Source organism: Rhea pennata, chromosome 4, assembly GCF_028389875.1.
Source record: "Rhea pennata isolate bPtePen1 chromosome 4, bPtePen1.pri, whole genome shotgun sequence".
NCBI classification, from domain to species: domain Eukaryota; kingdom Metazoa; phylum Chordata; class Aves; order Rheiformes; family Rheidae; genus Rhea; species Rhea pennata.
The window spans coordinates 46,640,175-46,657,212 of record NC_084666.1 but is presented as its reverse complement, the minus strand read 5'-3'; the positions used below and the strand labels follow the sequence as shown (position 1 = coordinate 46,657,212).

General features: G+C 37.9%; 1 protein-coding gene across 6 annotated transcripts in view; it reads left to right on the top strand.

Annotated features, from left to right (window-relative positions):
• Positions 1-17,038, top strand: part of TMEM131L (transmembrane 131 like) — an 82,640-nt gene that overhangs the window by 56,820 nt on the left and 8,782 nt on the right. For 4 of the 6 annotated variants that reach the window (XM_062573848.1, XM_062573846.1, XM_062573843.1 and 1 more), the window contains 12 exons: positions 623-764; positions 1,776-1,885; positions 3,512-3,584; positions 5,705-5,847; positions 6,727-6,869; positions 7,194-7,380; positions 8,365-8,550; positions 10,145-10,294; positions 10,869-11,482; positions 13,342-13,496; positions 14,824-14,948; positions 16,378-16,535. In XM_062573848.1, the coding sequence (XP_062429832.1) occupies positions 623-764; positions 1,776-1,885; positions 3,512-3,584; positions 5,705-5,847; positions 6,727-6,869; positions 7,194-7,380; positions 8,365-8,550; positions 10,145-10,294; positions 10,869-11,482; positions 13,342-13,496; positions 14,824-14,948; positions 16,378-16,535 (2,186 nt within the window). The remainder of the gene's footprint in view (positions 1-622; positions 765-1,775; positions 1,886-3,511; positions 3,585-5,704; positions 5,848-6,726; positions 6,870-7,193; positions 7,381-8,364; positions 8,551-10,144; positions 10,295-10,868; positions 11,483-13,341; positions 13,497-14,823; positions 14,949-16,377; positions 16,536-17,038) is intronic. The other 2 variants (XM_062573847.1, XM_062573845.1) reach the window with 1 other exon arrangement.

Genomic DNA, 17,038 nt, shown 5'->3' with positions numbered 1-17,038 from the left:
ACCGTGAGAAACAACTATTTCTATTCTGAAGTATTTGTAATTAGAACAAACGATTTTTACCTTCCTGCACTCAAGTCTAGGCATCTTGAAGCATCTGGATTTTCAGAGCATTGCAGAAACCCCAATTTCCATTTCGAGGCACTGTCAGGAATAATTAAACATTTCAGAAGCTGAACTTTTAAATACAAACACTTTGACTTCAGGAACCCCACTACAACTATGCAAACAGTCAAAGCATGTTTTATCAGATCAACTATGGTAGTTGCACAAATCCTGTGTCAATAGACTGCGTAGTAGTCTTTTCACCGTCAGGGGCTTTGAATAGTTTTAAAGCTTTTCAGTCCCTGGCCTAACGGATCTGACATAGTGGGGACAGGGGGAAGGAAGCACTCTCTGTGCTCTTGTAGAAAGCCTGAATCGGTGACATCAGCCCTTTGCAGATTGAGGAGGTAGGGCTGTAAAAACCAGAATTGCTGTGTTGCAGCTTTATGGGCTTTATTTTGTGAGGAGCATTTCCAAGGAAAGATTAATTGACATAAATAACAGGCCCCAGCAAATCATCTTTTTATTTATTTATTTATTTATTTTCTTTTAACAAAACTTTCTGTTTTTGCCAATAAAGCAGGAGAAATATTCTAGGATCAGCTCTCTTCATTCACCAGAGGAAGCTTGAAGAAGAGTCATTTGCCTTTTTCTTGCCACGGTTGACTACAGAGCCTGGCCTTATGCTGAACTTCAGTGCCACAGCAGTTAAAAGTAGTATGGTAAGATTCTTAACGTTCTTCTGAGTTGATATGTGTTTAACTTGTTTAAATAACAAAGTCTGCTGTTAAATTTGATGCTTAAAGTCTTCATATTGCTAGTACATTGGTGTTCGAAAATCTTTGTCTGGTTTAAGACACCAGTTTTGTTTATTCCTTTAGGTCTTTGATAAGTTCTCTAGCTACCTAATTTTAGTGCTTTCATTTAAAGAGAAGAGTAAAGCAATTTAGTGTAGATCTTAACTAACAGTTATTCAGGGCTGTTAAAGCTTTCATCATGTCCTGGTATAAATTGTATGCTTGTGGTAGAATAATTGAACAATGGACTAGGAGTAGCATGTGCTGATCATTAATGATGCATATGGTTACAGGATGGCTTGCTTCACACCACAGCCATTTATTATAAAGTATAAAAAATCTTTCTGTAAGATACGACACTGAGAGATCGGCAGAGCAATGTGTCTCGCAAACACATTGACAGGCTTTTCTTTCTCGTTTGTCAGATTTTTGGTCATTATTAACCTAGTCTGGAAGAGAACCAGTCATACGGAGATATTTTTCATACACTTGTAGTGTGAATTACCTTAATATTCCATTTGTGCCATTTGATTGTCAGTCGTTATAGTGATATGTGTAGCCTGCTTGTGCTCACTTCTACAAGAAAGAGTGACACTTTACTAATTTCACCTTATTCTGTGGAATAGCTTTGTTCGTGTCTGCGTGTGCAATTCAAAATCCAAGTGGAAGAGTTGTTTTGAGGGGAAGAAAGTCTGTATTTTTGCACATTCAGTTCTTCATACACTCTTAGCTGTTTCTGCAAATTAAGACATTGTGGTGAGATCTCCTGGTGTTTCATGCAGTTTTGTGCATATGTGGGGTTGTAATGTATTAAGACAGAAGATAGGCTGAAGTCCCTTGAAAATGCAGCTCATGTTACCAATGCTGAATTATTTTACCTTCCAAATATCAAATGCGTAGTTTTTAACTTTTTCTTTTCCCCTTCAAACTATATAGGTAAAATATTTCGTACTAAGAAACCCTTCATCCTTCCCAGTTATGTTACAGCTTCTGCCTATCTCTTACTACCCTGATCCTCAAGCTTCACTGAATCTGCTCAGCAAATGGTAATTAGCATAACTATCTCAGAATACTATTTTCCCTTTATAAAGATGTATTTGCTATGCCTTGTGGTTGTTGATTGTGGTTCGTTTGAGTTTTTTTAAAGCATACCTTAGCTGGGGACAATGTTCTGTCCCATTTTGTATGGCGTAATTGTGTTCAAGGCAGCTCTCTGCTCTGTGATAAAATCCAAATGAATAAGCATATTTTCAGTGAATTTGTCTTGCCAGCCACAAACTATAAATATTTGTCTTCGAAGATCCGAGGCTTAGCCTCCCTTGTGCAAGCTGCCCAGGTGAGGGGAGAAACTTGCATATGTGGAAATGTGCAGCCCTCAGCAAAGCTGGCTGGGAAGGACACGGAGCAGACTGACATCAGTGAGGAGGAAGGCAAATGACCCTTCCCACAGACAACTTTTTTTTGTAATAAAGCCAGAGCTGAGAACCTTGGCCTAAATGTTCAAAGCTAGTGAAATAAATGACTCTGCATTGTTTTGAACCTTTTGTTTTACAATAGGTGATCTAATTTCTGCTTTTTTTCAGATGAGAAATCTAGATATAGTTAGATATTAGATAGATAGTCCAAAGGGAGGTGGTTACACAGGCTGAATTTGACTCAAATATGCCCTGTCACATTTAAATTTGAAAAACTGCCCTGCTTGTGTAGGTGATAGAACTATGATTTCTTTTATTTGCTTGCTGGCATTTAGTGGGACTACTCACATGCCTAAGTGTACCTTGCTTACTTGGGGCCCAAATCCCTGTGTAATTGCTTCTTTAACATCATTTCTTTATATACATATATATACATACATATATATATATATATATATATATATATGCGCACTGCATTAATAACTACATCTCTTTGCATACTGAATATAATTTCCACACATACTTTTTCTGTTTGTTTGAAATTATATTTTGCCTGTTTTTGCACACTTTTGTTTCTGCGGATCTTTTAAGTTTACCATAAGTTGTGTTCAGTGAATGGGTCTTTTAAGCTAACGTAGTAGGAAGATGTGGCAAGTGAATTTCTGATTCAGTAGCTGCGGGCCTGTTAGTCTTCCATGATGTACACTCTGCCTAGAAATTTTCCTATTTCCATGTTCTTAGTGTCTTAAGTGTCAAATGTCTATAATTTGCTCTCAGACAAATAGTTGCTATAAGTGATTTTAGTTTGCAGAGTGCATGGAGAAAAATACATGAATTTGTCCCAAATAAATCATGACCAGAAAGAGGGATATTTGAGTAAATTATTGAGAGCTGATAATGATTATTTTCCAGCATTTATGTGGGCAGGAAACGCTTTTGAGCATTTATATTTATATGAAATATAATTTCTAGAAAATATAATCTTTATCTTCACTGTTATCATTTGTAATGTTTCATGCAGAAAGATTTAAAATGCCACACTCGTGTCTGTTTTCCAAATGTATGGAATCCACCTAAAATTGTAGTGTATTCATTAAAATGCCAACTCAAGTTTCGATAGTATTTCACATCTGCCAAAATGCAATTGTAAAAGTATTCTTCACTTAAGAATAAATGCCAGCATGTAAAAATAAATTAATGTAGTTCTGACAGACTAGTTCTGAAGTACTTAATTTTTTTTTGTTTTGGTTTATTTAGGTTTGGCATAAATGTGAAAGCTATTAATTTCACAACCACTGAATTCAGGCTCATGGATGACTGTTTTCACAGGGTAAGATATCTGATTTTGATTGGGAAAGTGATCTGACATACTATAAACGTTTTCCTAGTTGTGTTATATTGCAGTTGTTACCAAAGGCAGTTTGAAACAACTTAATTGTGCTTCCTTGATTCTGTTAGGCATATATTTTTGCCACTGATTTCTTTCCAGAATTTGAGTTGGTTGTTTCCTAAATTGAAAACAACTATGGAGAGTGAGCGTGTGTGTGCATGCATGTGTGTGTGTGCGTGTGTGCCTGTTGAAAAGGCCACGGTTAACATTCTGTGCTCGGACTTGTATTTTGTCCCAGTTTGCCTATGAAGTGTCAGTGAACTCACAAGCTAGCTGGGTAATAGTAGAAGGAAATTCTGAGTCATAATTTGAGGAAGGAGAGCTCTGGATTTTTATACTTTCCTTCAAACCCAATGCAGCTTCCATATTGAGCTTGGAATATCATAGTTCTCTGTGCTTCCCACTGCTTCATTTATAACAGGAGTGTGATGACACTTGACTGCTTCACACTGATGCCAAGTGGTGATTTTGACCTGGGATGTTCTACCATGGGGAACAGAAAAGAGACAGTTTCAGGGGTATTGGCTTAGTCTAGTTGAACAGCCAGAGTACTGTCCAGGGTACCAGTGTGTACCCTGGAGTTTATTCTTAGATTTCCAGCTTGTGCTGAAGCCTGGCTTTAATGGTTTTTCCTTGCTGTGTGCACGTGCTACAGCCACACCTTCACTTTGCCATGTAGATACACATTTCTGCAAACATACTTTAAGACCTTAATGAATGTTACCTTATTAAAAAAAAAATGTTATTCTAGTTGAAGCTGACCTTTGCTTTATGGCACAAGTTTAGAGTTGTTGTAAAGGAGGAGAGAGAGCAGTTGTTAAATCCTAGTTTGTAGGCACGCTCTGAAAAAGAAGGTAGTTCTACTAGTACGTAGATAGGACAGAGTTTCCAGTGTTCCATGCACCATACCCTTGCCAAATGGAAAACAGTGGTAGATTTTAACACCAGCAGGTATGTTTGCATTTCACCTAGAGGTTGTAAGGGCTAGGAGTAATGTGTATGCTTAGATAGTTGTTCAGTATGTACGTACACAGGGCAGCTCCTGACTTATTGTTAACCAAATCACTGATTGTTAATATTCACATTTTCAAATGCGTCATTGTTTGCATTATCGCATTGTATACATAACCACAAATTGTTAGACTTGCATCTGAATGCATGCATATGCTTGTAGGCAGTGGCAAAGTGAACATTGCAAATCTCATACATGTTTTGCTTTGAGTGGATATTGACTGTTAAATGCAAGTTCTAAAACTTTCTCTACCCTCCACCTTTTTTCATAAAATAGACTAAGAATGCCTTGGACTAGAAAAGATAAGAAAAGCCATTAATACATCTATGAATTTAAAAACAACCAACTGAAAGCCCATTTTGTAATGTTGGTTGTTTTGACTGTTTTATAGGTGTCTGAATACTTTTCTGAGAGAGACCCAATTTGGGGACAGAAAGATTTTAGGATTATTTTTACTTTTTTAATAGGGAAAAGAGTAAACAATGCTGAAACACAGCAAAATTATTACATTATTTCTAGACTTACTGAACTTTTGGAAGTGCTGCTCTTCAATTAACATGCTAGGGAGTTCACTTTGGCTTGTTTCCAGTGACTCAAATGATCAGCATATTTGCCAACAGTCCTTCCCTCAATTAAATCAAGTTGCAAGACTTACGCTGGGGGTATAATGGTTGCCACATTTCCCTGTGCAATCAGTATACTGTCAGTTATCCTTGTGTTGTGAAGTATTTCAGCATTCCTTGAATATGAAAGATGGTGTATAATTTCTTTTCCATCTGAGCAAATAAAATCTGTTTTAAAAAATGAAGTAATACATTCCTTATAATAAGTGCAGTAATATGAACTTTTGGTCAAATAAACAACCTTATCTGATGCTTTATGCTGTCACATTGAAAGAGTTCTGTATAACAAGTTAGTTGGCAGTAGTTGCACCTTGCCAAAAAATATCTTATATGGTGCTAAGGAAAGATTCAGTACTTCCTTCACTGAAATTTTTAGAAACATATGTGTTCCTTGAATAAATAACTGCATTTTTTTTGTTTAACAGAAAGCACATCAGGAGGATCTCATCAACAAGCAGTGCGGTTCTGAGCTGCTTCAGTTACATTTGCAACCCTTGGAAACCAGAAGAGTTGGTGTAGTTTTTACACCAGTTGACTACAAAAGAGTAGCTTCCCTTATTTTAATCAGGTAAGCCAGGTTTCAGTTGTAAGTGATAAGTAAACAGCTTTACATGAAAATTAATTTGCCAAATCTTAGAGCAAAGAAAAATGGTCAAAGTTTGAACATCAATATGCCTTTGCTTTAATAAAAATTGACCTTGATAGCTTTTTTGTCTTAAAGGCTCTCTATGCCTTATATCTTGGTCATTTAGAAATGTAACTTCAATTGAGCCTTTTTTTTTTCCTTGATGTAAGTTATAAAATATATATGAATGTATTGTATGTGTAGCTGTGACAATTCTGATTTAACTAGCTTAAATACTGAAAGGATTGTAGTTATGTTAACAAAATGATGTTTCATGCCTACATGACTATACTACCAAAACTAGTTTACTCAAAGGTAGCTTTGGTAGTTTTGCTCCTAACTGAATCATGGAGATACTGCCATATGCAGTTTTCTATGGGTGATACCACAGAACAGTGTCTTATATTTCCCATTAGCGTATTCCATTATGAACAAAGCAAAAGCATTGTCATGTTGCGTGGCTTCACCGTTTTCAACTCAATGATAGGATTTACATATCCAGTGAATCTAATTTACAGTCATACGTTGGGTGTTTTTGGAGGGAGAGCGAGTTTATGGAGGAAACAAGCATTTTTATCAGGTGGGATTACTGTTATCCCGTGGCAGTAGTCATAAAACTTGTTCCTTTACTGTGTGGAAATTTGCTGAGTGGGACCTAATGATCCTGTCTGTATTTAGGAGATTGTATTTATGCAGATGTGGCCAGTTATTCTGTTGGTAAAACACTGCTTTGTTGGATGGGCACCTAGATAGCAGAGCCGTGCTTTTGTAACCTACTTCTGTGATTCAGAGGCTGATCGCTTGATTTTCATGTTATGACAGAAACAACTTGACTGTTCTGGATGCGGTCGGTGTAGAAGGCTTTGGAGCCAAAGAACTGCTTAGAGTAGGAGGAAGACTGCCAGGTGCAGGAGGATCACTTAGATTCAAGGTGCCGGAAGCTACACTAATGGACTGCAGACGACGTGAGTAAGAAGCAGGGTTCTGATTCTGTAGTTGGCTAGGTTATTCCATAGCATTACTGTTACGATACAGTAATGTCAATTAAACAGAAAGTTGAAGTAGAAATCTGAAGACCTTGGTAATGAGAGATGTAGGTTCTGTTTTCTCAAAGTGCTAGCTGAGGATAGTAACAAATTCTGGAAATACACTACTGCAAAAAAGTTGGTATTAAAATGTTGGTCACTTTCAAATTTTTTTTATTAGATTGAAAGTAAAAATTGCTTATAAACGTAAGAATCTCTTTAAGCACTGAAAAGTAATTGATTATTCTCTTTTTTTTATTTCAGAATTGAAAGACAGCAAGCAAATTCTATCCATTACAAAGAACTTCAAAGTAGAGAATATTGGGCCTCTTCCTATAACAATTTCATCTATGAAAATCAATGGTTATAGTTGTCAGGGATATGGGTTTGAAGTGTTAGACTGTCAGGAATTTTTTCTGGCTCAGAACTCCTCACGGGAGATCAGTATTGTGTAAGTACTGACAAATTTGCTGATGAATTAATTTAAGTTGAAATTTGAAATAGTAAAAGAGTTTCAGTAACAGGCACTCCAGTAGCGTGCATGCACACACGCAACTTGGAGAGCTTTGAATGTAAATTCTGTAGGCATTTCCACTCTTCAGTAAGTATAATGCTGATAAATTGATGATACAACAAGGTTTCGTTATGGCACTCCATTGTCTTTAAAAGGCAGTATATGTGCTTTTGTCTGTGCGTTATGAAGTAATAAATTAAAATAAAAGACTTGTCATGATGAATGAGTAAGGAATACTCTGCCACTGACGTTTTTCATTGTTTTTCTCTACTTTGTTACAAGTAGACTGACTGCAATCTAATCAAGTTTTTTTGATGTTGCAAAGAGTTTTGAAAATGATTCTTTTTAAAATCCTGTTGAATAGAATAGTGATACAGGTCAGGGAAATAAGTGGAAGAAGAGCTTGGCCTTTCTAGCAAAGCAGTCATCTGTTAGAAATCTTTTTTCCCTTACCTTTGAGCAATGTCCTAGGACCCCAGGTACATGCCCTTTCCAAAGTATCCAAAGTAGTGCTGCCTGTTCGCTTGATAACCATTTCTGATATAGAGCACTTCAGTTAGTGTGTGTTGATTATGTGCTGTCCCTTGAAAATGGAAAACAACTCACACTAAAGCATAGTGCGTGCGTGTGTGTGTGTATTTTTGTGTGTATAAACTGAAGTATTTTACTGCTTGAGGATGACCTCAGAGTCATACTTCCACTAAGCAGATGATACAGATGAGTCTGCGTAGTCTAAGCGAGCAGTGGTCACTCATTTCATTGTTTTTTTTTTTTTCCATATTATTAAATCAGAAGTTGTGTATTTTTAATAGTCAATGTGACTTTAGAAAATGAAATTAAAGCCAGCAGTGGAAAAATAACACTGATGCTTTCTGCTTTTTTTTTTTTTTTTTTTTTTTTTTTTCATTTTTCTCCTCACAGATTTACTCCTGATTTTACGTCTTCATGGGTAATCCGGGAGCTTACGCTGGTGACTGCTGCTGATCTGGAGTTCCACTTCACACTGAACGTGACTCTTCCTCACCATTTGTTACCACTGTGCGCAGATGTGGTGCCAGGGCCCAGCTGGGAGGAGTCGTTCTGGAGGCTCACTGTCTTCTTTGTAAGGTAATGCATTCAGAGCCTGGGCACCAGATTGAAAGGGGAAGGAAACCCACTAGTGAAAGATCAGTAGGCACTTCCAGCTTGTGTTAGCCCAGGGACAAATCTCTGCTGCTTCCAAGTCTCCTAGAAACCGACTCCTAGGAGTCCTGCCAGCTGGCTTTGATGGCTTACTTGAGATCTAGTACCTGGTGATAGCACTGACAAGCGTTTCATCCTACTCCTGACATACTCCTGTGTTAAGGCTACAAAGAGAGGGTTAGTATACCCCTAAAGGGCTGGCGCTTGCTAGAAGACTCATTCGCCAGCAACAGAGATGCCCCTGAACATCATGTGTTGGACTGAGTGGATTGATAGCTTATGTTAGAGTATTTCTGGAAAATTAACATGAATTGTAACGATGAAGTTTTGGACAACTGAGTAAGCACATGCTTTTTCTTCAATTTTCTTCCTTTCACCTGTTAGAAAATGTTTTTGTCTATTACTGATATTTGCTATGAAAACTGCTAAACAGCCTGCTCCAGAAAGATGGCTTTGCTTATGGGGGTTAGCTCACTCATTTCTTAGACATGGTTTTAAGAGGCCTGCACTCTTCTGTGGCAGTTAAGGGTTCTACTCCCTTTTTTTCCCTTCTTTTAGTAACCTTTTTTATTGTGTAGAGTGACTTAAATGCTGTGTTTGTCACAAAAGGTTTCTGGTAGCTTCATGACACTAACTCTGAATTCCTGAGTTCTGCCACCAGAACTGAAAAGCAGCGAATGCAGATGTCATGGTGCTGCAGATACCAGTGTGTGCCTATCTGTGGTCCTGATGCGTGCTGATAATCTGCTCGCACTGTCGTGTTGGCATTGAAAACAGAGCACAAATGAAAAAATAAGAATGACCATGTTATGTGGTTCTAGATGTAACAGAAGGATGCTGTAGGGATGTGGAAAAAATTGAGGAATTTTTCATTCTGTTTTCTTGCTGGTAGACTTTACATGCTTGAGAAAGTGGCTTGATGAATTATGGAGATAGTCATTATGACTGATTAATAATTTGTGCAACTAATGTACCAGAGAGCAAGGGAGGCTATTTCACAGCTTCAGTTTTACCTCAGAATTACTGTGTTTGTATGCCATTTTTGTGCCAGCATTTTCTCTGGGAAGAGAAAGAGACAGTAATTAATAAATATCAAAATAAGGACATAAGTATCATGAGTGAATGGAAGGTATCCAGTAGATTGATGAGTATCATGTTATGATTTATTGTCAAGTGTTGTAGTGAAACTTCTTTCTAACTGATCTTCTAGTCCTCTAAGGGTTTTTTTGGTATTTGCCTGTTTTTGTTTTGGTTTTTTTTTTTTTTGTAAGGCTCATGGCTGAGTTATTTTTCCCCCCAAAATAACTAACAAGGACTATAAGGGAAAAAAAAGAAGAAAAATATCACACACTTAAAACTATATTTTTTACTTTATTTTCTCCAATATTTTCTTAGCTGTCTTCAGGTGTAGAATTTACTAACAAAGTGTTTGAAAAGTGTATCTTGTTAGAAGCTTTAATGCTTTCATTGAGTACTGCTGAAAAGTGCAGACACCAGTATCTTTTGTTTCCTTTGACAGCTTGTCCCTGCTGGGTGTGATTCTGATAGCTGTCCAGCAAGCCCAGTACATCCTAGCAGAATTCATGAAATCAAGACAGAGGCCAAATCCCAGTTCTTCACCACAGCAGAACAACAACTCGGTTGACATAATCAGCTCTGATTCCTACAAGTAATCTTCTTCTTCTGAATTGCACTCTGTTTAACATAGAATAATATTTCCTATCTGTTTGTACTTTGATATTGTTATGGGCTTGTTTAGAGGAGATGCTGTTCCAGATAACCTTTTTCAGGGAGCTTTCAGTGTAGTTGACATATTTTAGGTAATGCTTGATATTTTCATCTCTACAGAAGAGAGGCAGAACAACTTTATTAATTTTTTATATTCTTAGTAGAACTTAGGGTACAAGATGTGTAGTGGAAGTGATGGATACACTGTGTGCAGCAGCCATGGAAAGCTAAGAATAGGAAATATGTTAATGGCCCTCAAATCTGCCCCTCTTGGGTGGTCAATTAGGCACTTACTCACTCAAGCATGTGAGTGTTTGAAGTCTGATCACACACTTATTCTTGCTCAACCCCTAGTGAAATCAGAATGTGCTTACTTGCGTGATGAGCAATTCAAAAAAGTCTTAATGCAGTATTTTGGCTTGTGAAATACCTCCTTTTCTTTTACTAAATAACAAAAAAAAAGATAATAGCTTCACAGATGACACCAAATCTCAAATAACTTATCTTCTCCCCAGGGGAAGCTGCAAGACTTTCATGGATTCCTATAGCTCCTCTGATAAAGGTAAAGGAAAGGGCTTCCTGTCTGTAGGCACTTCTTCCAGCCGAAGTCAGAATGCAGCGAAGAGGAGTCCTGCGACCTACAGCCACTCTCAGAAAAAACACAAATGTTCAGTTTACTATAGTAAGCCAAAACCAAACACAGCAGCTGGCAATGCCATTGCAACTACTGATGAAAAACAAAATCAGATTACAGAGAACCAAATCTCGGCACCAAAAGAGGACATTTGCACTGATGTCAGTGAGAACTGGGTAACTCTAAAATATGCAGATGGCATAAATGTTAACAAGAATTTAACTCTACCAGAAAACTTTCTGGGTAAAGAAGAAAGTGCACTGAAAAATACAGTTCTCATTAAAAATGCTTCTTCAGAGTGTGATCTGAAGGAAGATCTTCAAACATGTATGTTTCCTAAGGAAACTAATCTTAAAACTTCAGAAAATATAGCTGAGCTCAAAGAGCAGGAGTTCTGTCCTGTGAAGATGTCTAAGAAACTACCTGAAAGTCACTTGTCAAGAAATTCACCTCAGCAACAGCCAGAACTGCAAGAAATTTCCAGGAAAAATAATGGTAACTTTTTTTTCTTCTTTTCAGTTTCTGGCAGTGGAAATTACTGAATAAAATCTGAGTTCACTGTGGTCAGAATTTTTTTTTGTGCAACAGGGAGATGTGCTATCACTTATGTTTTCACTATGATACGTTTATGTAGATTCCAAAGGAAACAGCGTGCATTATAAGTAGTTTAATAAATCACAGCTAGTGCTGGAGTGCAGCTAATGAGTGTGGTGCAGAGCTATAGAGCGCAGTGATGAATATTAAGACTTTACCTTTGTTCGCAGATTCCATGTTTATCCTGCAGCATTTTAAAGATTAATACTGTTGTTGTCATAGATCTGCTTAAAAATACAAATTGCCTTTGTCAGCTCTTCAGAAACATCGCTGTTTGCTATTCTCAGGCCCACAGAAAATCTGTTGCCTGATTTTTTTTTTTTTTTTTTTTTTTTTAGTTACTGAGCAACATTCTCAATACAGCATATTTTAGAACTCCTGTAATAACACTTAAATGAGAAAAAGCTGACATCAGAATATTTTGAAATCCTTATATCTTACAAGAATTCATAGGTTGCCATTTCTCTCAACAGTAGGATGTCTGTGTTTTTATCTTACTTTTTTAATTGAAGAACTCAACTGCCTGAGAAATCCTACCACTTAGCTTTGCAATTCAAAATTTAAAGAAAAGCACAAGCACTCAAGGGAAATTGAAAGTGAGTGAGGAGAATGTTCCCTCCAGACTTACGGATTTGGTTAAGAGCTCAGCAAAGTAGTTCAGTGCTGAAGCCTGACACTTGCTGAAGCTGTGGTGACACTAGCCTGTCTGCTGCAGAGTTTCAGTGACTGAGTCATGGTGGAGGGACATCAGCCCTGTTGTAGTGGGTCGGTTGCTACCCTGCACCAGTCATTTACTTTTGTGTCATTGTTAGATATAGCAGGCACAACTGCTATAAAAGAAGAGACAGTCTTAAAAAAAAAATACTATTATGCAGTGCTCATGAAGGGTAACTTCATTTTAGATATAGACCTATTTTTGTGCAAATAGAGTATTGCTGGAACACAAGGTACTCAAGTGTTTGTGTACTGGAGAACAATGACTTTTTTTCCCTTGTTTTTAGAGCTTTAGCAGCCTTCATCTTACGCAGTGTTTCACTCACATTGCTTCCTTTTGCAGTCGTAAGGACTGCCTGTTTCAGAGCAAAAATGTGGCTTGCTCAGAGCTAAGATGTGGCTAGTTGGTTGGTAGGTAGGAAAAAGTAAAAATGTTTGGAGGGGCATTTCCCCTTTGAGAAAACCACCAGTTCAGTGTGATAGTTCTTGCGTCCTGTATGCGTTTTTCATGCGGAGCAACCAAGAGTGTCAGGAGCAGGTCACTGAGCAGGTCACTGCAGATAGTTTGCGGATATCTGAGATACCCAGAATTGATCAGAGCTGCAGTTAATTAACAGAGGAGAGAGGCTTGACTGGGGGACTTTGCTTTTGTTACGCTAACTCTTCTTCCTCACAAGCCTCTCGAGAAAAGCAGTTTTTAATGGTGAGCCCATGCAAAAGAAAGGACTATTTCCCTTTGTCTTTGCAGTGAAGGCAGAGGACATTTCAGGGACTTAAAGCTCCAAGTAAAGATTGGTCTTGTTTTGATTTATGCATTTTTTTGAAAAATCTCCTCCTACTTAGTAGGTTTTTAGTTTGCTTTTAAGCCCAATTTTCTCTTGCTTCAAATTCCACCCTACAGACCCCATGTCTGGGACCTGACACACCCCCCCCCCCAAAAAAAAGGGGGGGAGGGGGGTAGGCCAAGGTGAAAGTAGATGGTTTTGGGGACATGATTAGGAGCCCATTCTCTTTCTAAGCCAACAGGTTTTATTATTTAATTGTAGGGAATAGCCAGCAAGTGCCTCTCAGGAATGAAACAGAAAGCTGTGAGACCTTGAAAAAGCAGATCAACCTAAAGCCTTCCACTGAGAAAAAGATTAATAAAGGACCCAAGGAAGAGACTTCATGCTGCACAAAAGAGGAGATTACCTCATCTGAGGTTTGTATTAAGTAATATTTCTGCTTTTCAAATTTTAAAATCATCTATTTATTTCTGTATATATACATAGATGTAGACAATTACATGCAGTCACAAAGACGCTTCAGATACTTCACTGTAAATCAGATGAATGAAGAAAGAAGTGGATGTGCTATCCCACATCCATTGCATACTAATGCACATCTCTTGTGTTATAAAATGAACAGTTTTGGTAAAATTTAAAACAGCCCTTCTATTGTGATATTGGCTGTATCACAACCAGATATGTTCTTGCTCGTCAGAGTGGGCGCAAACATACTGGAGTCTAATGTCATTTCTCAGCCACAGTAGTGATGGGGAGGCATATCCCGGGGGGAGGGAGGTGTCCTAGTGGTGAATACCTGCCTCCATATGCAGACCTGATCTCCAAATATAAGGCTTTGCATCAGAAAACTGCATTTCAAAATTAAGAGACATTAAAGAAAGAAAGATGATTTAACTAAGGAGCAGAAGCCTCTTAACAGACTGTAAAACTGGTGAAAAGGATCATCCTTCATCACTGATTTCTGAGCACTTGATAAACACAATACTTTGTACCTTATTGCAGGCAATGTAACGCACTTGAAGGGCTTCCTCAAGTAACTAATAAACCAAAGAATTTGGATTAAGTTTTTATTCTGTCTACTATATACTAACCCTATGAAGAAGAAGGGTAACGACGAGTTGCTTGGTGTGCTTCAGGAGTACTTAACAGAAAAGAGTTTCTAGTCTTGTTTTCAGAATTGTTACAGACCACTGTTCATGTGTGGCTTGGTGGTTCTCAGTTTTTGTTGCTCGCGTTTCTTAAAATTATTATTACTTGTTGGTTAACTTACCCATTATTTCCTCAGTTGTAATTCAGATGAATGGGAGGGGGCACCCCCAGCTGCTGAGGAAAGGGAGGATTTATTGCTGCTGAACTTGCACACAAACTGATCATAAATCTGGCAGATGTTTTTTGTTTTTCACACATTGGGAATTTTATTGACTGCTTCCCTCTTTCTCCCTCTATTTTTACTTTTCTGGAAGTCAGGACTAGATGCTGTAGGGGGAGAATACTAACACTAGCAATTCAAAAATCTCTCATCATCTGTTGGTATTTTGAAGGACAAAGTCTTGGAAACACTGTTGAAGTTGATGGTCCTGAAAAGAGGGCATGCTGCAGAAAGGCACTAAATCATGCAGTAGCTGTGCAATTGGGTCATTTTGTCCAGATAAATTTAGCTAGAAAAGTCCAGTGGAGTTCATTTACTGAGCTGACTTCATTTTATGAAGTATGTATTGTCTCAGCTTGTATTTTTACCTTTAGCAAGAAGATGCTTATAGGAAGAAGAAACCTCAGGAGAAAAAAGAAGGAATTGCATCAAATATAAATTGGAATAGAAATAGAACATCTAGAAAAAACAAGAAAAAGAATATTAATATTGCTACACGGTATGTATTGCCTCACTGAGGTATGGAGAATACCAGAGATGCTTTAATGTTTCCACAGATTTTCTGAGTGTACATTAGATAGATTGCTTTATCTATTAAATGAACACTCTGTAATCCAGGCCTGAGACTTTCTTAAGAATGTACAGTACTAAGTATCACCAGGAAAAAAAAAATCCTATTGTAAACCTACACATATATAAATTCACACCACTCTGAATAGTATTAGTCACTCTCTGTTAGTCTGGTGTTTGTCTTTAAAATTTAAAATTTGAATGGTTAGCTTCCTTTCCCTTATGTGTTGTATGGGTAAAATCCAGTCATGAATTACCTTCTGTTAAAAAAATAAATAAATAAGAAGAAGAAGAAGAAGGAAAAAAAATTGTTGAAAAATTCCACCTTCAGGTGAATTGGCTGCTTTATTGACTAGCTTAGGGAATGTTTTATGCTAGTATTTTGAAAGAGGAAGAGAAATACACAGAAAGGAGGAAGGGGCTTGTACTTTTCCCGTAATGATTAAGCAGCTATTTTCTTCAGAGAGGCTGATCAAAAAATGTCATTGGGGCTTTACAGATAAGCATAAAGATAGGTTAGAGCAGCATTTAGGTTCATAAGAATGTTAAAAAGAGCCTGGGGAAGATGCTCTTTCTTCCCAGGTTCATTTAAATACATGTTTAAAGTGAGCTGTAAACTACTTCGACTTACTATTTCACATTTTTATTATTTGCTGTTTGTATTATTAAGAAATACCAATTGTAATGTGGTGCTAGGATAGAGGCCCTCGTGGTATGGGAAGTCAGCATACCTGACAGTCCAGGCAGCGTACAGCCCTTTATAGGTGAGAGCCATGAAAGATGGAGAATGAAGCACTTAAATATGGTGTCTTGATTCACTAGCTGCTACTTTTTGAGCTGAAATGTAACTTCTTCCTGTAGCAAGTTGACTGCTGGATTTCACTCATTTTCCCATAATACACTCCAATTATTGTCTTGGATCCAGATATATTGGTTTTGCTAGCAAAAACTTAAGTTTTTTTCAGATGATAGTTTTATTCTAGTTATAATTAGGCCAGTGAAATAGGTATAGGGTCCATTTTTTTGTATATCTGGATCTTTGTACAATATTATACTGTGTTTATCACCATAACATTGAGTGCCTTGCACAAGCACAGTAGAGAATGGAATTAAACATATATGTGGTTTCTTTGATTCTCCCCCTGAGTAGTAGTAGTTTGTATAGCAGAACATTGAATTTTGGGAAAGCTTCAGTAGAGCCCTTTAAGGTTTCTCTAAGGTGGGGGATAAGACTGCTGTTCCTGGCCCCCACATCCTACCTTTACTGGCTCTTGAGCTGAAGTATTTAATACTTGAAAAGAAAAAATGCAGCTGAAATGTACAATGCTAACACGATCCTTTGGCTGGGGTTGTGTTAGGGTTCCTGAGCAGGGCGAGTTGAAGCATCTGTGCGGTGAATTTGAAAGGCCGGAACTGAGAGCGAACATTGGACTAAGAGCGTGGTGTCCTCAGGGCAACGGGGAGAACTGTAAAGCAGACCCAAAAGCTGGGAGCTTGTCTATGCAGGGAGAAACAGGTAGGTGGTCTCAATTTTCTTAAACTGGGGAAGAAATGGAAAATGTTTCTGTGGCAGTAGAACTGAGTTCCGTTCTTGAGTGATTTTTTCTCCTCTCCCCCTTGAAGCCTGACACGGGGCAGCAGTATTGGCTGAGGATACCTGGGCGAGGGACTGATGTTTGCTTGTGTGTTCAAACTACAGCTGATGCCAGCTGAAGTAGCTGAATTGCTGAGGCCACTTTTCAGGTCGTTTTTGAAAGCCCTGCTGGCTTGGGAACCTGCTTTTCTGTCGGGGCTTTCGCTGGCTGTTTTCCCTGGCTTTTGGGAAGAGGAGGACTGAAGGAAGTACAAATATTTACAGGATTGTCATCTGTCTTCCTGATGAGCTGATAAGGAGAAATCTATCATATGTGGATTTATATTTATAATGTTTGCCATTGTTTTCAGAAGTTCCTACAGCCAGGATGTGCTTCCTGTTCAAAATAACACCTGTGTATTTCAGAGAGCAGCATGTGCTTCCTA